The 21,908-nt window shown below is 29.8% G+C and overlaps 1 protein-coding gene across 1 annotated transcript in view; it reads right to left on the bottom strand.

The window, feature by feature from the left end:
- Positions 1-10,809: 10,809 nt before the first annotated feature.
- Positions 10,810-21,908, bottom strand: part of LOC111708202 (MAM domain-containing glycosylphosphatidylinositol anchor protein 2) — a gene marked incomplete at its 5' end in the record, with an annotated part of 32,430 nt that continues 21,331 nt past the window's right edge. The window contains 7 exons of the mRNA XM_023481505.1: positions 10,810-11,148; positions 12,544-12,591; positions 16,040-16,116; positions 16,993-17,052; positions 18,160-18,209; positions 21,353-21,483; positions 21,645-21,717. Of these exons, the coding sequence (XP_023337273.1) occupies positions 11,057-11,148; positions 12,544-12,591; positions 16,040-16,116; positions 16,993-17,052; positions 18,160-18,209; positions 21,353-21,483; positions 21,645-21,717 (531 nt within the window). The remainder of the gene's footprint in view (positions 11,149-12,543; positions 12,592-16,039; positions 16,117-16,992; positions 17,053-18,159; positions 18,210-21,352; positions 21,484-21,644; positions 21,718-21,908) is intronic.

The raw sequence follows: 21,908 nt of genomic DNA, 5'->3' as shown, positions 1-21,908 counted from the left end.
AATAACCCATTTCTAAAACGTTGAACTTTTCATTATACTATAAGGGAAAACGTTTCAAAACGTTTTCATAAAAAGTAAGGCATTTTTCATTTATACAACGTTACACTTTTTTTAAAGTTGAACTTTGAAATAGAAATCCTTTCATTACGATATGCAATAAAATCACAATTAATGTTTCAAACGTTAGACTTTCCAGCTCCCCATGGAAACAAAACATTTCTTAACGTTATGGTCAAACAAGTTGTAGATATTAGAAAAATAACGTTACATTACCACAAAACGCTAACTTTGGGGGTATGTTCATCTAACGTTAATGTTTAACGTTAACGTTAGGTATGAGCTCCTATAACGTTAACGTTTAACGTTCACGTTATATAGAATATATCCAAACGTTTCATATTATTGTAACGTAACGTACAAAAACGTACATTTTACGTTACGTTACACTATCGTTGACATCTCTACTATAGATCATGTTGAAGAACCTCTAACAAGAGGTTGAAACTTTTAAATGATGCAGCGCTAACATACAATATCTGAATTCCCAATGATTATTTTGAAGCAATTATACATGCTTAATCCGACAAAACAGCAGATTCGTATTTTTAAAAACTCATATTTGACGATACCAGATTTTAGTGGTCTTTAATTTGTCTTGTTTGTTTAAATCATTGAACTAGCAAAAAGGAATTAACTTCTGTTGGACCAAAATAGTGATAAAAGAGTAAAAAAAGCTGAAGCTTATATTTTTAATCTATTTTTACCCGATAGATAAAAATTGTTTTGTGTTTTTCAGGATTATAAAATTTTAATTTAGACAAACATATCATCCAACACATGCTGATACAATGTCTTTAGTTTTTAAAAAATGCAATAAATATTTTTATCTGAAAGCTGATCATTTAATAACTTGTATGATCAGCAGAATCTAGCAGAAAAAAAAGAAGAAATGAAACAAATAAAGTTACTAACGAAAGAACCTTAAATAGGAAAACTTTGAAATGTTTTCATCTCAGGAGGGGCTTCATTCAATATTTTAGTTGTGGGGGGTATTTTTTATGTAATTGTTTAAGAACTAGTTTATAATTATGATTGCAAACATTTCTCTACTTTTAAAGAAACCTAGCGATTTAGAATTGTGTTATATTAGTAAAACTGCCGATCGATTCACTGTGGAACATATTGTAATTAACTATTTTTATTTGTTTTGAGTCTTGTTTAATTGTTTTAGTGACTGACAGTATTAATTTGTCAAGACAATAAACTACCATTAACTGTTGATAGGTTTCAATCATTTATAGCTAAACCCCGTGTTTGATTGCAACTGCAAAAACAACGATTTATAAAAACTTTAAATTAGAAATCAAGTTTGAACTAATTCTAAAATTAGTTTATTGGAAGACAAACATACACTACAATATCCATTCCAATATATATATTATATATAAATATATATATATTTACATTTTATTATTCTGTCGCCATGAGTCCCCCAAAAATGTTCTTCAAAGCGTAAGATTTGCAGAATATCCTACGAACAATGAAGGAAAAAAGGAAAGGTTTTTTTATTTTACAAGACTGCACTCATGTTAAAGAGTATTTGATTTGATAAAAAAACATGATACTTGGAATTGAGTCCTTGCCAAAAATTCTGATTTTCTAATCCCTATATTTTGGAAACCCGATGTCATAAACCTTTGATATTTCAAAATTATATTATTTGATCTAACACACGCACCTCTTCCTCTTTAGTAAAAGTAAATTCAACATATATGAAGCATAAAGTCTGACCGCGTCAACCTTGTTGCACCGGCTAGTACTGTTGATTGTCTGCTTAATTAAGCCAATTTCCGTGCGGTACAGTACAAACTGGGCCCGGAAAGGTTGACCCGGCTCGGAAATTCAATTGTACTACGGCTGCCCGTGAACAGAAGTCATAGTTTGAAATATTAATGGTCTACTACATTGGAGTCCAAAGATATAGAGATTAGAAAATCAGAGTTTATGACATTTCAATGTCCTTTACAGGAAAATTGGCCATGGCATCAACTACACCCGGTATGATAAATATTGCTTATTATTGAGAAGACACCTTGCAGATCTAAGATTTGTATTTAAAAAAACGCTCAGTGCAGAACATTTAATTTATGTGAGAATACAATTTGTAAGTGCTTCTCATATCATTATAGGTATACTTTCTCTAAAGACTAAAACAGGGTGTCCTTTGTGTGTATATCCATTATACAAAACAGATTGTAGGTCTCATAGTTGTTCCAAAAATATTTTAGTGTTTCGATATTTCTTCCAAGAGAATTTAGATTTGATTAGATAACTTGAAATCTGGAAACAAATTTCTACAATCAAGAAAAATTGCTCTGCAGATCAACTTAGTATTCTAGGACATTAATTTGACTATATAAAGTTCACACCACTGCCACTTTGTTGAAAAAAATAGATTTCTTTTTAATTTTAAGGTCTAAAACTTAGTTATTTATAAAATACCCAGGAGACTAGAACTTTCGGACCCCCTATTGGCTGCAAACTTGGAAAAGTATTTTTGGACAACCCTACAGACTATACAGTATACACTAAGTATTTTTGGACAACCCTACAGACTATACAGTATACACTAAGAGAGAGTCTAATGGCATCCCATTCTTTAGTCCACACATAAAAAGAAAAAACTTTTTCTATGAAACTTTTCAGATTCTAGCAAATATATAGATAACATACTTTATTGATTTCGACCATATTGCCTAGTTTAGTACAGCAACAGCATGAATAGTTTGGGAAGATCTTAATTTCATATTTTAGTTTTAAATACTTGACATATCTACATATATACAGTGAGATTCATAAAAATGTAGAATATAATATAATAAACTAGAATATAGTATTATTAGTATTACATTTTTAAAGTTTTTAGAACTTATTTAGCAAGGAATTTTTAACATTTCTTAAATGAATTATTTCAAGTTTCTAGTAATTATATCTATTAAACATTCAAGCAGTCACATTTTATAAGAATTTTGGAATCAGAACTGTACTATGTACAGTAAGAAAAGAGTTAAAAGGCTTTAGTTTTTATTTTTTTTCTTCAATATTTACATTATCGGGAAAAAGACTGCAAGTAGCAACTGTTAATTCTTGTATATTTCTCAAAATGTTTAAGGCACAATTTTAAAAATAAATTAATCAAAAAAACTCTGCAGGTCAAAACAATTAAAAGAAAAAAACAGAAAACTGTATGTTTGTTGCTTCTGTACATAAAACTTGTGATCTACACCTGTAAACTTTATCAAACACTTTATCAAAGAAAAAAATGTTCTTTTTTATATTGTTTGTGCAAAAAATTTGTTAAAATTAAAATTGAATTTAAATTATTTCGTAATGTTTAAAAATAAAAAAAATAATTGTCAATGCACATTGTAAATATGCTAATGCTTAATTTTGAGATGAAAGTTCACGTTTTTATTAAATAACTTTGGTTTCTCCTTATATCAGAATATCTTCTTCGAACCACAAGTTGGTCCGGTTTAATTATAGTTGTTAATAATATTGTTTTCACTTTCAAAATTATTTTTTTTTCCCTGTGTTTTATAAGCTTTTAATCCTATAATCAAAGACTAAACTGGTTTTCTTTTTAATATATATATATATATATATATTTCAGTTTTTAACTTCACATTTTTTATTAAAAAAGAATTATACTAAACATAATGTTTCACGCCTATCATGAAGATCCTCAGTAGTTACAATTCTTTGAACAACTCTAAATATATATGTATATTATAATCTGAACAAATTTCTCAATGTTACCGTCAATATGCAAGACCACATTTTTTAAATCACAAAACTTTTAAAGATTTAATGACTGGAATTCTACTAAAATGTTTTCATGGATCAGGGACGGCAATAATTCCCTTATATATTGGGACACCGTGTATATACTAAATAAAAAAAGTGAGGATGACCCCCCCCCCCCCCCCTCGGGGGAAATTACAGACCAAGAACTAAAGAACTATGGTTTAACTAAACTTAATAAACTGCAAGAGCTTACACCATAGATCATATAGTTAGGACAACTGATGTTATTGCAATACAGGAACCTGTGATCATAAATGACCTAAAATCTTGTCCAGATTGTCAAAATAAACATAAAAATCAAGAAAAGAAAATCTTGGTATATTTTCGATAGTTAATGAAGAGTAAGGATTGATCGAGTGTAAGAAAAAGGTGTGTGTGAGATTTTTAATGCCTTCTTTGTGTCTTTAAAATGTACTGGGACAATATGTGTTTAACCAATTTGATTTTTTAATTACATTTAACAAATTGGATTCTTGATATTTTCTTAAATTTTAAAATCACAAAATAAGCAACCTCCATTTTGAACATTTCTAAAGTGTTACTATTTAGTTTTAATTGTTCTAAAAGTCCACATAAAACTCCACCAATCTTTAATAATAATTTTATATTTTGTATTCTAAAAAACTTTAACTCCTCAAAACTTGAGTGCAGTCAATCTCTTTAATCTATGGTTTACACATTACTCATGTCTAAACTCTGGCACTGTTCATCTATCAACTCACAACTTTAAACCAAGATTTTCTCGCCTTTTCTTTATCTTTTTAATAAAGCCAAGATTTCTTATTTATATTAAAACTGATGCACGGGCAGCCGTATATACATTTGAATTTCCGAGCAGGGTCAAATTTTCCGGTCCCAGTTTGTACTGTACCTAGCTCTATGGACAGGACTAGCCGGTGCAATAAGGTTGGCGCGGTCAGACTTTATGCTTTACATAGGTTGAATTTACTTTTACTATAGGGGCAGAGGTGCGTGGAAGCTCAATGTTCTAGGATAATATCCCATGTTTGAAAAGCACTGCTGACATCAATCCCATCATATTCTAGAGAATCCTGGCTAAATGGAAAACACAAATGCATTTTCAACTTTTTGCAATTCTGAGTAAAAATGCTCGAAACAGAAATCTGATCAGAGGTTGGAACTTTTGAACTTTGATAAAGCGCTAAACTGTTTTCTTGTGAACCAACGGGTTAAGTTAATTCACTTTCAATAGCCTAAGGATTCAATCAATTAAAGTTTTGTCTCTAGAGTTCAAATTTAATAAATTTATGTCACGTCTCAAATCTGCCAGAAACCGGCTTCAGTTGAGCGCCGGCTTAAATCTTGAAACATTGAATACAATTTTAAGTGGAACCAACCATATTTGATCCGCGTCTCAAATTTAAGCCGCGCTCAAAATTATTCGAAATTTACAAGAGCTTATTTTTCAGACAGAGCTCTTTCATTGGTCAAATCAGAACCAATTAGAATCATTGGGTCTAATTGTAGACCCTAGGGAATACCAGAGCTTAAAGAAAACTAAACAATGGGGTTTCCTTTTAAAATCTCAGCTCATAAATCATTCACCAATCGAAAAGAAAGCATTCTGTTTTAGGTCAACAAGTGATCACAAATATATGGTCAACATTTTTTCGCGGATTTGGCACTGAATCACTTAAAAATGAACATTTGTTGTATATCGAGTCCTCTGGTGTTAGAGATTAGCGCCATTTAATCAAAAGTTCCAACCTGAATTTTCCAGTAAAAAGTTCAGCGAGACAGTTTGGTGCAGTAATTCTTTTTAACTTAAAATAATTGTAAAAAAATCTTAAAACATCGTTTCATTAATACCTTTCAATTTTTACTGCACTCGAGAGTGAATTTTTTTTGGACAATGGAATAAAAAATATTTAAAAAAAACATGATAATTATAAACAAATAATCAGTTTTCTTTTTATTTGGAGTTTTTCGGAAGATTATTAAAATAATTTAAGTTTATAATTTCAATTAAATTGACTATCGTCGTGACCTTCAGTGATCTTTCATTTAAAGAGGGTCATGCCCGGTTCACAACGGTACCCTTGTACCCATTGTCTGATAAAACATGATGTAGAGAACCTCTAGTTGAAAATATACCCTTGTACCCATTATCTGATAAAACTTGATGTAGAGAACCTCTAGTTGAAAATAATCAGTTTTTAAGATTACTAGCCTTAGAGGGCGCTTCGCGCCCATCTTCTAAATTAATTGTGAACATGTTCTCTTTGTGTACATCGTAAAACAAAACAAAAATAATTCGCGGATTTTCACAAAAAATTTCGTGGATTTTCAAAATTTTCAAAAATTTAATGAAGATCGAATTTTGATGGAGACAAATATTTAAAATTTTGATCATTCATATACCTTCCCTGGGGTCCCTAGATGTCCCACAAAAAATTTGGGCCCGATCGGTTCAGCCGTTTTGACGTTTATTGGATACAAACAAACAGACAGACAAACAAACAAACACCAAGACAAGCCAAATTTATATATAGATAAACATATGAACATCATATTCATTTTTGATAGTATATAGAGTTTTTAAGGCCGGGTACTGTTATGAATTGTACATGCAGCAACTTATAATTACGCGCACCTACAGTTCTTTTAATACAACAAGTTTATTAGTTATTATTTGGCAAAGTTTAATCTGGAAATTGTTTGTTATAAAGCCAAAATTTAAATTTAAAAAAACCTTTCACATTTTACTTTATAAAAAATTGGTATTTCTTAAGTTATATTTAAATGTTTTATAGTGAAACAAAACTGTAGAAAGGAGTTGAGTTTTTGCCACAAACTCTTATTTTCTAATCTCTATAGCTCTGTAACCCAATGTTAGGGTTGTTAATCGTTTTTGTAAACGATCGTTAAACGATCGTTTTTTGTTTCGTTTTCAAAAACAATCGTTTCGTTTTCAGAAAAAAAACGATCGTTTGTTAACGATCGTTAACAAAACGACGAATTTTATAAAAACGATCGTTTTGAAAAACGATCGTTTTTAAAAACGAGCGTTTTGAAAAACTATCGTTTTAAAAACGACCATTTTTAAAAAAACGAACTTTTTAAAAAACGATCGTTTTTAAAAACGATCGTTTCGTTTTCGATTTTTCGTCGTCGTTTTCATAACGAAACGATCGTTTTTCTGAAAAATGAAAACGTTAACATCCCTACCCAATGTCATAGACCTTAGATATTTCAAACTAGTAATAATTATAGATAAATTAATTTAAGTTTGAAATATCAAAAGTTTGAACCATCAGGTTGCAAAGATATTGGGATCAGAAGATTTGAGTGTGTGGCAAAAAACCTTCCTTTTTTCAATTCATTTTCGTTTGTCACACATGAAATGTTAAAATTTAACAACCAAAATTTGGTCCGTTTGTTTGGGATAAGTGAAATAAGACGTAGAATATTCTTTTAAAAACTTACTCTTATATTACCCATTCTTTATGAGAAAAATGGTAAAGAAAAGAAAACTAAATGAATTTGATATTAGCTGATTAAAGGTTATATTGAATCAAAAGAAAGGAAGTCTTCTACGAAACAAAGAGTTATTAGAACAGAATAAAATTCATTGATAAGTTTATAAAGATGTGAATGAAAATGGACCCTAATCGTCCTGAAAGGTTAGGTTTAGGAAGAAGCCTAAAATTTATGTTTGATTAAATTACTTTGAGTTGGACAACTTGGAATTGATACCTAGAGATAGAACTGGAAGCACATTCGTAAAAATAGAAAATTAAAGTTTCCGACAAAGTATTTCTTAGAAGATAATAATATTTGTTAAAACATAATTAAAAACTCATCATAATTTTGTAAGTTTTGTAAACCAATACATTACATCAATATTCTTTTTACAATAGATGTAATTTAGTGATGTGCTCGATTCTTTCTCCTTAAAAGTATTATGTAAAAATCATGGCTTAGGACTAGGTTAGATATTGGTCTTCAATATTCCATTCTTTAATTTTCTTTCTTTTCCATTAAAATAATGACAAAACTTTATCCTCAGGGAATTAAAGATTTAAACTTCACGAAAATTTTATTAATAAACATCATGAGCATAATCTTTTAAAATATAAAAGCGAAAGCTTTGAATTATTTGACAAAACTGCTTAAGTAAGTTTATGCTCTTGCCCAAACTCTGCGCTCTTTAAAGATGAATTTTAAATGCATTTTGAACGGATCAAATTAATTCCAAAAATACCGTCTATGGATATCTTTTTTTAAAAAAGAATTGAACCACGTTATATTGTTTACAGACAATGGTTTCATTTTTTGACAAAACAAAAGGCGTGATTTTCGATAAAGGAACTGATTAATTGCCACATTTTCTATTTTTTCTAATCCTTGTAATTAAAATGTTGTACTGTGTATTTTGGGATTTAATGCATTGACGATTTTCCTAATATTGCCAGCCAGTCGTTTTTAGCCTTTTTATTCGAGAGAGAGAGAGAGAGAATCAAAACCTGTAGAACCCAAGTCTGGCTGTCACTACATAATCATGTGATATAGCCACTTGTAGAATTCTCTGTCCACACTTTCATTTCACCTTTTCAATAGTTTGCAAAACTGTGTGCAAATTAATAAGTATAAATTGTCTAAGGAAATTGTGGTAAATCTAATATTAATAAGGGATGGGGGCAGATTGACAGGTTCTTCTCTCTTCAGATTCAACTAATGGATTAAAGACCACAGTTCTCATTAGATATTCTCATAGTTCTCCTCTTCATACAACATATCAGAGCTCAAAGTCTAAAAGCCCCATTTTTTTAAAAACCGGTTTTAAGACCCTGATCTGGAGATGATCCCAGCTTTTACTCGGGTCAAGTGCAGATCAAAATTTAATACGGTTGGTACTGATATTTAATATCCAGATAGGTCACTACTCACTACAAATACATTGCAGAGCCAAGGTTAGAAACCAGATTTAATGAATAGCAGGAAGTAGGTGAACCGTGCAAGCGTAGTTCAGCAATTGCTCTTGTGCGCTGGTTCAAGTAACACATCATTATATTTTGTGTTGTTTCTTTTTTTCTAAATCTTGTAAAATTTTAACTTTTGTAATTTGACCATTTTTATAAATTCTGCCTCTTTTACACTAGGAAGTCGAACACATGTTTCCTTAATATTGAAAACCTTAAAAAAGGATTTTAAATTCTTAAGTTTGTCCTTTGATGGACGGTAGTTTAAACTGGGGAAGTTTGAAACTTGTTTGAAAAGTTAGTTTTCAGTTTCATGAAAAAAGTAGAAAATATTTCATCTTGTAATAAAATTAGTGACATATTTCAGATTATTTTCAGCTTACTAAATATACCGTAATCTTTTTCAAACTTAAAGTGATTCAAACCTAAAAAGGGGGGGGGGGGGGGGGGGCAAACGGCGCTCCCGAAATTTTTTGGAATTTAGACCTAATTTAAAGTGACTTCTTTTTTTGAGTGCCATGTACAATTCCCAACGTTCTAGTATAATTAACTAAAAACTACCAAATAACAATTTCCTGGGCTAGAAATCTTATCCCCGAAGGTCAAACAAATGTTGGATACAGTTCTGTAGGATGAAAGTCTGAATCAAATGTGTTGGTAGGCTATTATACAGATACAGGAATTTAAAAAACGCTCTTTTAGGTACAACAACTCTCATCTTAGCTCAATTTTTACATTTTAGGACATTTTCAAGATCTACTTATCATTTCCAATTAGTTGACACCAATTATAGGGTTTTTAGCACTATAAGATTAAGAAAGTTTTCACCATTTTAAGTTTACCATTTTGGCTTGGTTGAACGTGTTTTTTAATTATCTTCGTTTTTTAAACATATTCTGTGATATTTTAATCTTAAACTAAAAATAGCCAAGAATAATCCTGTGTAATGATAATCATAATAACAAGATGTTGGTCCTTAATAAAACAAAGGAATTGAGTCTTTGCCACAAACTCTGATTTTCTAATCACTATATCTTTGGAACCAAATCTTGTAGATCTTAGATATTTCAAACTATGAATTCTGATTAATCTGATTTTGAAATATCAAAGGTTTACAACATCGGGTTCTAATGATATTGAGATTTAAATATTTGATTTTGTTTCGCAAAGACTCAATGCCAATCAAAACATATTTATAATATTAAAAAAACCGAAAACAAGTTTGTTAGGAATTTCTTCTAGCTAAATCTAAAGAAAACAGTTTACCTGGAATTTGAAAATTAAAATAAACTCTTTTGTCAATTTTAGATGAGCATTCAGAAACACACAAACATTATACTTTCTACAGAAATTGCATAAAAAAATACTTTATCAAATAATTGTAAACAATTCATGTATTCCATGGATACCTTGGTACAAAATCAACAACATCTTTCACACATTTTCATATTTTTTTTATCAAATATATAACTTTGGAAAAAAATTAATGTTTTCTTAATTTTAAAAGGGAAAATTGAACGTACCATGACAGGATTTTTTGTATACGGAAATCTGAAATTGTAGCAAACAGTAGAAATGCGCAAGTAACTTTTTGCAGAGAAGCCCCAATTAAAATAATGTTTTTTTTTTTAAAGAGTTGAACATGGATATCTCCTTTATTCTCGATGAGTCATAGCATATGAGGGTATAGAGATAACATAAAGCATTCAACACAGTTATAGTTATATTGTCAACAAAGAATAAAGTATTTTTCTCATATTTTTGTATCACATCAGAACAATCAGAACAGGTTTTAGGTTAACAAATTGCGATAAACTGTTAATATGCGACGTTACATTCTCGCGCTTTCAAACAATTGGAAGGTTTTTTCGGAAACATTGAAAAATATAATTACAAGATACATATACACATTTTCAACTTTGTATATTCTTAAAGGGAATGTAGGCAACTTTCAAATGCCCCTCCATGCAAAGATTACAATTTCCGATTCACATTAAGACATTAATGTTTATAATTTCAAAACTGATTATTTTCTATTGTGGTTTCCAAACAAAAGTGACTTGCGCATTTCTACTTCATGAAACTTATAGGACCCAATTATCAGAATAAAAAACTTTAAAAACTAAAAAACAGACTTTATTTTTGTATCTTTGCATGCTGGGTCATTTGAAATTACACTTTCAGTCTCTTTAACAAAACTGTTAAGGGTAAAATTATATTAGTTATTGATTAGTTCGATAAACAAACTAAAATCTGAGAAGGAAGGAGAAGAGTAGAGAGAAGAGAGAAGAGAAGAGAGAGGAATGAGAAACTGGAGATTGGTCTGAAGTGAGAGGAGCTGAAACATTAACAAATATCAAATATCAAATTGTGAAATAATAAAGGTATTATACCAACAGATAGCAAAGGTCTGGTTCACCGACAGAGGGTCAAACGACAAACGGTCAAAAAAGTGACAAAGGGTCAAAATAAAAAGAATATTCATTTTGTATTATATCGGGGCTAGGTTAAATAAGACAATTTCTGGGAGGAGTGCTGCGGCAAGAACAAACTAGGGACCGAGCGCCGCAGCTAGGACAGGCTAGAGATCCTGGCGGGTCGGCCACATGTCTAACTTTGAACAATACAAATTTCGAAATTTTATAAACAAAATGTAACCTTTTTAGTTATAAATAAAGCTAATATTTTTTTTTGGCCATTTTGTCGCAATTGTTGACCCTATATATTTTACCCAAGGTCGTTTCACCCTTTGCTGTGTGTTTGACCCTATATTATTTTACCCCATCAAGTTTGACCCTATGGCATTTGACGCTACTTCCCTAGGTCGTTTGACCAAGGGTTTTAGAGTAAAATGTGAAAATTTATCCGACATTTTCAGAAATTTCCTGTAAAAGGGTACTTCAAAACCGAAAATTGAAAAAAAGGGTCCGCTACCCCTTTTCTAGTGTCTTTGTTTAGATATCTGGAGGGGAAAAATCACAAATTTCAGTCCAAGTAGCCTGTTGCGATAATAGAGTTTTGATAAGCATAACTGACGCCACTTTGTTTAGCTTATACATTAAACATTATTGGTAAGTGTAAACAACATGTAAGCTAAATACATAAAGGTTTTATTTAAGCTGGTATAATACATCTCAGTATGTTAATATGTTAATATGCCATCTCATTTCCAAGTTTTTTTTCGAAAAAAATCCCAATATTCGCCTAAAAAAATCTTAAATTAATTTTTGCCATTAAAAAATGCGTTTTATTCAACAGTCACAAAACAAAAATTGTCCTATGTCAAATTTAGAGCCTTCTAGAAAAATCATCAAATTATTGAGATATCTGAGGAAAACTATGTTTTTTTATAATAAAATAATGGGAGCAATTCCAAAACCCTAAGAGCAGCCAACCCTCCCTCTTGGATCCTTTGTCAGCGAATCAAAGATCTTGGGATTAGAAAATTTAAGTTTGTGACAAAGACTTAAAAACTAAAGCTTAAAGCAGGTGCTTTTTAGTTCTAAAATATACATGTCTAAGGCTTTTAAAAAAGATTACAACTATTTATTGAAAAGTTTAAAACATACATTTTTTAAAGCCTCCCAAGCACCTTAACCAGAAAAGTTAGCAATCAGATTTTTTAATAGTTGACTGACAAATTTAGTTTTTTCGTTTAAAGTACTTTTTTAGCCTTTTTAGGGTTAAGCCTAAAAAAAGTAAAAACTGCTAGTGTGGGAAAAGTGCGTTTTACCGTTTTTTTCGACAGTTTTGGATTCCTTGATCTCCATTGGTAGTTTCTCTAAAATAAAATATTTATGTTTTTAAAAATAGTTAAAAATAATTATTTAACATGATACAGGAAAATCTTAGAAAGAATGCAAGAAGATATACAAATATTATTTTTCTAATTTCCTTTCTTTATATATAGATATCTGTATATATATTTATATAATTTATATAAAAAGAAACTATATCAATATCAATGTTGATTACAAATAAGTTTTAATAAATATTAAACTAATACAAATACGAAAACGTTTGCTTTTCAAGATTTTGTATTCTTCATTTCTAACTAAAAGCACTCTGAACAAGATAAAAGAAAAAGATCAAAGTTAAGCGGCATTATTTTACCGACTTTGAGACCTCGTAGCTCCTTCAGTTTTGAATCCTATCCGATTATATGTTAGAAATTTTTGTTTTTTTTTCAACAGCTTTGCAAGAAGAGAGAAGTCATGATTGAAAACATGTAACATTTTAATCTAACCTTTTAATTTAGTTTTGTAAAAGACTTGAACAGTTGAATATTAAATACACTTGCATCAAGCTTTACATTTTTAATCCTTATATCTCTGCAATCTTCAAGTGTAAACCTTTGATATTTTAGACTTTGACTATTTGATCAAACAAAATTCAAAGTTTGAAATATTAAAGGTCTACGACATCAGAGCTGGGATCTTTTGAATGGTGAATATCGGGATCATGATGCTTGATCCACTCTCTTTCTAAATCTCAAGATTAAATAATGCTTGTTCTCCTTTTAATAACCAATCAGTGGCCGAATTTAAAGAATTTGAGCGGCGGTTTAAATTTAAGCCGCGGTTTAAATATGTTTGGTTCCACTTAAAATTGTATCAAATGTTTCAAGATTTAAGCCGGCGCTAAATTTAAACCGGGTTTTGGCGGATTAAAACCACGGCTCAAATTCTTTAAATTCCATCTCGGGATTAAGGATATCGCAATCTTAAGTTTTCAGCTCTGGTACATTAATAGATTAATAATGAGAGTTTGCCACAAGTTCTTTATTCATTTTATCAATGAGGACAATTGTCCCCATTTAGAAATTCGTATTTCAAATAGTCGGAAAATGTCTAACCGGGAGAACATAAGCCGACGAACCCAGATCCCAAATTATATATGCAATTTGCGGAAAAATGAGAATATATTCTGAACTGGAAAAAGTGTCAATGAATACACCACCATGGAAGTTCAAATTAAACTTAATATATTTCTTTTTGAAAAATCCTTGAATTTAAAGTTTAAATTAGATTTAAAGAATCCTTCTTAAGCAGACATTTTCTAAAAAATATTTTAAAATTAATACAAAGACATTTATCAAACCTGGGAAGCAAATAAGTAAAAGTGTAATCTGTTTATAATAAGATTAACGCAATCAATTTACTTAATCAAGTTCGGGAAAAAAAGCAATCAATCCACATGTTTACAAATTATGTTTTAAGTACTTGATTTGAAATCTATTTGCAATAATAGATATCCAGAGCTGGGAACTTTAGAATGGATAACCTTTATTCCCAACTACTTAATCCAAATATCCACTGTAGAAACTTTTAATTTTAGTCCTTAATCCACTCATTTCTCTCTCTTTGGATATCCGTACATTGTTTTTTCCAATGAGAGTGCATGCATGTAATAGATTCTGTATCAAGTATAATGCTATCTATGTTATCTGTAAATATCTTAATTATCTGTTCATTGACCCTGCCGGGAAAGCCCGGTCAGTTTATCCACCTGTATATAAATAAAACTAGTTCAATAGAATTCTTTGATTTATACAGACGTATATAGAGCCTAGAGTTTGGCTGAGAATAGAGAGCCTTGAGTTTTGGCTAGAGATAGAGAATAGTGTGTTCTTTATTAGACTTGGAGTATAGTAATCGCGTCTAGATTGGGGGATTTTGTAATAGATTCTGTATCAAGTATAATGCTATCTATGTTATTTGTAAATATCTTAATTATCTGTTCATTGACCCTGCCGGGATAGCCCGGTCAGTTTATCCACCTGTATATAAATAAAACTAGTTCAATAGAATTCTTTGATTTATACAGACGTATATAGAGCCTAGAGTTTGGCTGAGAATAGAGAGCCTTGAGTTTTGGCTAGAGATAGAGAATAGTGTGTTCTTTATTAGACTTGGAGTATAGTAATCGCGTCTAGATCTGTTACATGCAGGAATATAGTTCGTAAATTGTATTGACCAATGACAGCCTTGAAAATAAATTCTATCCCATGAGAGAAATCCACAATTTCTAACAAATAAAGAATTTCTTGTCGGCCATTTTGTAAATTTATCCGCGAAGAGGAATATTTGATAATACGTTTGAGATTCTTTTTAAACCAATTTCAACTAATGTATTAATAAATAAATGGGTGAAAAATTAAGTGAAGACCCTTCCAGTCAAGAAAACCAACAAATCTGGCATTCCTATAATCAAATTTGTTGAAATACTTAATCTCGAGACTAACATAATCTCGAGATTATGTTAGTCTCAAGATTAGCAAAAAGAGAGGATTAAGCATTAATCCTGATATTCACCATTCTTAAGTTCCCAGCTCAGGAGTACGGGAAGAAATCATAATCATTGAAGTACTACTGGAGACCCCCATATTTTCATTTCTCATTTTCTGGGTGTCTCAATTGAAAATCTGGGGGTCTCTAATAAAAGGGGGTCTCTAATAGTACCCAATGATGATGATTTCATCCCAGGCTCTGAATTTTATTTTGCTTGTTTCACTAAGGAACTGAGTTGTTGCTGCAAACTCAAATTTTCTAATCCCTTTTTCTTTAAAACCTGATGGTTTAAACTTTTCATATTTCAAACTTAGGTTTTCATTAATCATAGAATTCATAGTTTGAAATAGCAAAGATCTACGAAATCAGGTTGCACAGATGTAGCGATTATAATTTTGGAGTTTGTGGCAAAAACTCATTTCCTTTTTTTATTATTCAACTTTTTATTATCAAAAACGGATCCTTTTACTCTAACATTTTTTTTATTTATTTGGTGAAGAATTTAATTCTGAACAATCCCTTTAGATTTGTTAAGGATGTAAATTGTTTATGGCTTACAACTACGTGAATGTTTTAATGTTTCAACTCTTGAATCTGAGGAGAGGGAAAATGGAAAAGGATTTTATTTCTCGGCTCAGCGCAGAAAAGTGATCAAAAGGTTGAAAGCTATCACATAAAAATTGATGAGGATTTACTTGATTGTTTTATTTATTAAATGTTCAAATTAGTATTACTCTACAGGAAAAGTGAGTTTTTGTGATTTAAATCAAAGACCTTGCTGGCGTTACGCCACTTTAAATCGTCCCTGCAGTGTTGAAATTTAATGAAACTTTTTATAGTAGTCTGAATCTAAGTGCACAGGTTTAAATGAAATTATAGCTGTGAACGGTTAACGGTTCACAACGACAGGGCCAAATAAAATACCGTTAATATATTTACCTCTCGGGAACATATAAAATGTAAATACAGAAGAGTAGGGTCCCCAACCAAACTCATTCTTACTCTTCACTCGTACTCTACACAAACAAAATGATTTGTATTAAAATTTGAATTTTTGCTAATATTACATCAAATAGAAGACATTTTGCCTCTTTTGATTTTTTTTTCCTAATATTACATCAAAGAGAAGACATTTCGTCTCTTTTATTGCTTTTTTCCCTAATATTACATCAAATAGAAGACATTTTGCCTCTTTTATTGCTTTTTTCCCTATTATTACATCAAATAGAAGACATTTTGCCTCTTTTATTGCTTTTTTTTGATAACATTACATCAAATAGAAGACATTTTGCCTCTTTTATTGATTTTTCGCTAATATTACATCAAATAGAAGATATTTTGACTCTTTTATTGCTTTTTTGCTAATATTACAACAAATAGAAGACATTTTGCCTCTTTAATTGCTTTTTTTTTGCTAATATTACATCAAATAGAAGACATTTTGCCTCTTTTATTGCTTTTTTTGCTAATATTACATCAAATAGAAGACATTTTGCCTTTTTTATTGCTTTTTTTGCTGCATTTATTTATTTAAAACATGCAAACCCTGATATCACACTGAACTAGACAGAAGGAGAAATTTATGCAAAAGTACTGGTTAGACTTTGTGACCTTGTAATTTCCCCTTTTTTACATAAAGAGATAAATTTATCCAGTTACATGTTAGAAATTCAATATCACTTCAATATACAGGAGTTATGATTGAAAACAAATATATCCGGAATTACGCATTTACTTTTGTTTTTCAAAATAAATTTTCATTGTTATCATTAATTAACACAAATGTATTAAATATTGATGAGCACTTCCACCAGTGAAAACTAATTTTAAATCACAATCTTTTAAATTTTTGTCGTAAAAATAGAAAATTTAAATTATTTTGTTAAGTTTTCCTGAATGTTCCATTATTCTTGAGTCCCTTGAAGTTGTAGCTAAAGGGTGGATCTCCCCCACTGAAATACAAGCTGGTCATCTTTTGATTGAGTACGCAGTAATTAATTGATAATTGATTTAAAAATGACTTAATTAATTAAATAATTAATTAAATGATTAGTTGGTTAATTTATTAAATAATTAATTGATTAATTGATTTATTGATTAATTGATTAATTGATTAATTGATTAATTGATTAATTCATTAATTGATTAATTGATTAATTGATTAATTGATTAATTGATTTATTGATTAATTGATTAATTGATTAATTGATTAATCATTTAATAAAACAATCAACTAATCAATTAATTAATCAATCAATTTTTCAAGTTTTGATTTTCTAAATTAATTGATAATTGATCAAATGATTAACTGACTAACTGATCAAATGATCAATTGATTAAATTATGAAGTGATTACTGATTGATGTTTTAAATAAATGCGAAATTTATTGATAACTTTAATTTAATTACTCTGATATTGGTTTATAAAGAAAACATTATAGCAGTACTTATGTGTATTAACGCTGTTACATAGCAAATTATTTTATTAGACACTTATTAAATAAATACTTTATAATGATATGGGTCTGTTTAAACTGCACAACTATTGTGATCTTATGCTCATTGTACTTTTTAAGTTATTACTGGATTCTAAAAGTCTGCATGGTTATCACTGTATAAACATGATTTTGACAAATTTAATCTTTAAAATATTAATTTTATTTTATTTTATTTAATTATTTAATATTAATTTTACTCGTCAACGGATACAACTTTAATAAATTAATTTAAACTTTAAAACTGAATGCAAGCAAAGTTTAAAACCTTATTATTTATCTTTATATTTGAATATTAGTGAACATTTGTTTTATATAAACAATATCAGTTTTCCCCTGAAATAATATTTCTCTGCAAATTTTCCACTTGTCTTTATTTTTGCACAAGTCGAGAATATCTTTTCTCAATAGCTTTCTCAATGCTTTATTTAAATAAGAAAACATTTTTTAAATTTACAAGAAAAAAAAATGCACAAATCACTCAACATGATGCCGATTTGAAATAATAATTGCAAAAATAAATACAAATTCTTTTTTAAAATTGAAAATGATTTAGAAACCTACCTTAACTTTATTCTTTTAACCTCCTCCTCTCCTGATCCACTCTCATTAAACTAAACAAAATATTAATTCAATAAAAACAAATATAAAAAAATTTCACAGATCTGAAAACACATAATTTATTGTGCGTAAATATGATATTATGTATTATTTTGTTTAAAGGACCAGAATCACAAGCAAAGTAGGATTTGCGCAGGAAACCCTTTAAACACAAACTTTTTACTTTTCAGTAAACAGTTATATTTTCTTATACAATAAGTTTCTTGCTAACAATCCAAACCATAATTAATGAACTAAGGAAAAAGTTAAGACAAATACAAAAGTTTTTTGTTTTCTTTGAACTAACCCATAATTGGCAGGGTCTGGACTGTAAGAGGTGGTGTACAATGTTTTTCTTTATCAAGACATTTTGTTGTGTAGCATTATTATTAGAAAGGTGAGGCTAATGTTCATTTTATTCTTCTTTTCAACCTGATGGAGTAAACCATTGACATAATTACATTATTTAATCGAATAGAATTCTTTTTTATCTTGTCATTTTTAAACTTTAATAACTTTTTCACTTTTTATGATATTTCCGTTTTGAAAAAAGGTATGGAAAGCTTATTGTGGGAGGCAACTGAATTTAAAAAATCTGCAAAAAAATCGGGTACCCTGCAAATTTTAGCTCAATGGCTTTGGAAATGAGGAGACAGCTTCCAAAAAACCAGGCCGAAAACGTAGTGATCTCTTAGTCATTGGGTTTAAGTGTATAACATTATGAGCTAGAGGGGGAGGCAATAGGGGTTGAGTACTGTGCCATCATTTTTCGACTGATCTCAGGGAACCCTCTCTATTTCAATTTTTAAAAGATAGTAGCACTATTTTTGGTCTGCCCCTCAGTAAGCCAACGTTTGGCCGGCGAAAAATTCAGGAAAAGAGCAATTCTTTGTTTGGAGAATGAGGGAAAAGATTTTGAGCATGGTTTGAAAAATATCATCTAATTTTTGTGTAAGCAAAACCTCCCATAATATGTTTTTAATAAATGTTATCATAAGAATATATATCTTTTTTTCCTTTTATTAGAGAAGACACGAAATTGACAAAATAAAAAAACACCCTGTAGTTTAAAGTATCAACTCAACTTTTTGATTCAAACATTTTTATCGAATGAACAGGGCTCAAATCATAAGTTTGAAGAATTCTAGAATATCTTTGAATATTTTGGTAACATTTTTATGATTCAAGGGGTTTCAGAAATAAAATATTAGAATAAAAAAGGACTTTTTAAATCACAAAAGTTTTAAATTTATTCATAATTCATATGATATATTCAATTTTTCTTCTCAGCTATTGAGTTGCAAGATATGATCATATATGTTTCACTACTTTTTTCAGAGTGCAGAAAGTTTTTATACAATCAGCTACTTATTTCCTATAAAGCTTAGTAAAAAACAACACATCTAATTTGAAAATACGACTTTTAACCCTTTACAGGCAGGGGTTTGAATCTATGCCTAGAAAAATGCCTTAGCATATAGGTATACACTTTTTATTGGCCTAAATGCATAAAAAATAAAAATTACAAAAAACCCTTTAAAATACTGTTTTTTAAATGTCTAACATGTTATTCTAAACTCATCTCACACCAGATTTTAGATATTTTACTAATTATTCCGGAAAATTACAGTCTACATTTTCAAAGGATTAAGAATTTGAATTTTTAAAACATTTTCAAAATATGTTTACAGAGAAGAGTTCTTTGATTAAAGCCTTCAGCTTATTCTTAGAATTATACAATGTTTAATGCATTATTAAACCATCCATTATTGTCTATTTGTCAACCATTAACCATGATCAGTGTAAAGTCGTCTTTAACTAAAACCCCCCTCTCGAAGACACTAAAATCCAAACCAAATAATTTTAGCCTCCCGTTCCTTTGTCTCCCTATCGGAGTGTAAATAACCTAAAGCATTGTGAATCCATCCATTTTCAAAAGTTAAACAAAGAAAATTTTCATTAGTGAACTTAGTGACTTTCGTAATAATCAACTGTCATTTATTTCAGAAGCTTAAAACGTCTTTTAGTACTATTCAACAGTGCAGTTAACCCTTTATCATTCACTAATAAATCATGAGATTTTTTTCATAATAAACATTCATTATAAAATTTGTAAAAGTAACCAATTTATAATTTATGTTATTTTCATGAAGTAAAGCTTAATTGTTATCGATTTTCTTGAGACGTGGTTTATTCTGTTGTGTGTTTGTGGCCGCAACCTGGAAAGATTTGTTGGGGGAAAATATATCTCCCCCACCAGCGTTCCGACGGGCCTATTGTTCAATTTGTCTGGTGTGTTTGCTGTTATCCGTTAACACTATTATACAAATTGCTTGAGTTGTCAGTTCCGTCTCCATGAGTATTCAGTTTTTATGATGATCATGATTTATCCTTTTTTTAAGAGGATTTTTTGAGTGGATCATGGATGATCCTAAATTTTCGAGAGGATCCTGGAGAATCTTAAATCTTATCTTAAATATTTCATCCTTTGCACCATCCCACTCTTTTCCTAACTATCCGAACCCCTTTTAAATGCATAACTGCTTGCATTGAGTATATACAAAATAATTAAGTTTATTTTATTCTACAGGGTGTCCCAATAAACATGGAAATTTAGTGACAAATTTGATATCGTCTTTGATATGAATTAGCATTGTAATAACTAATTTCAAAATATTATATAATATTATTATGACTGCTAGAGTTTATTTTATGAAAACGATAAATTGCTGTGAAGATGTGTCAAATGTCTTTGCAAGACAAACACTGAACACTGAACAGTGAAAACGGACAAGTTTACTCTGTTTGTATACTGTAATTTCCTTGTTTTACTAAGTACAACCATTTGCAGTCAAAACAAATTGTAAACATAGCAGAAAAACATCTTACAAATTTCTCAGTAGGTATCACTATATTAAATCAAAGAATTATTAAAAAGATGATATCAAATTCCTAACTAAATTCCCATGTTTATTGGGACACCCTGTATTTTATGTTTTATTATTAAAATCTCAAAACAACAAAAATGCAAAAAAGAGAAAAGTTCACAAACAGAAATTACCTAACTCAGATTTGATTTGAAATATTCACAGAAAATCCCGCAATTTGAAAATTAAATTATTTTTTAAATGTTCTTATTTTCCTTAAATTTATTCACCTGATGATTGTACAATAGCACTGCCTCTTGCTGTACAATTGGATAATATGACTGTACAGTCCATAGAAGTTCGTAGCTGTACTTCTGGTTGCTGTACTCATCACTGATGATAGTTGGAGGGGCTGGACAACCTGCCAATCAAGCAATTTATCAATCAATCAATCAATCAAGTAACATTGTATTTGTGTAATTGCAAGTTTAATTCACAAAGGTACCCTTTCAACCTGATCGTGTAGCTGATTTTTATTTATGCTTATGAGACTTGTAATGTTTGTGCTACATCTTTGTTTACCTGAGACTTGTAATGTTTGTGTTACATCTTTCTGCAAACTGTTTTCAGCTCTACAGCTATACTCACCATAGTCCTGTAAATATTTATATACTAATTAATTAAATTTATTTATTGATTGAGTGACTAATGATGATTGATTTATTGAAAAAAGAAACATGAATTCAGAGAGGCTGGACAAATCTATCATTATAATAATGGCACCCTAAATTAAGCTTTAGGTGTGTACTGCAGTAATCTATAGTACTCTGGCCGAAGGATTTGTGG

Source organism: Eurytemora carolleeae, unplaced genomic scaffold, assembly GCF_000591075.1.
Source record: "Eurytemora carolleeae unplaced genomic scaffold, Eaff_2.0 scaffold855, whole genome shotgun sequence".
Taxonomy (NCBI): Eukaryota; Metazoa; Arthropoda; class Copepoda; order Calanoida; family Temoridae; genus Eurytemora; species Eurytemora carolleeae.
Note: the sequence above shows the minus strand (reverse complement) of the source record. Positions and strands in the feature narration are given on the sequence as shown.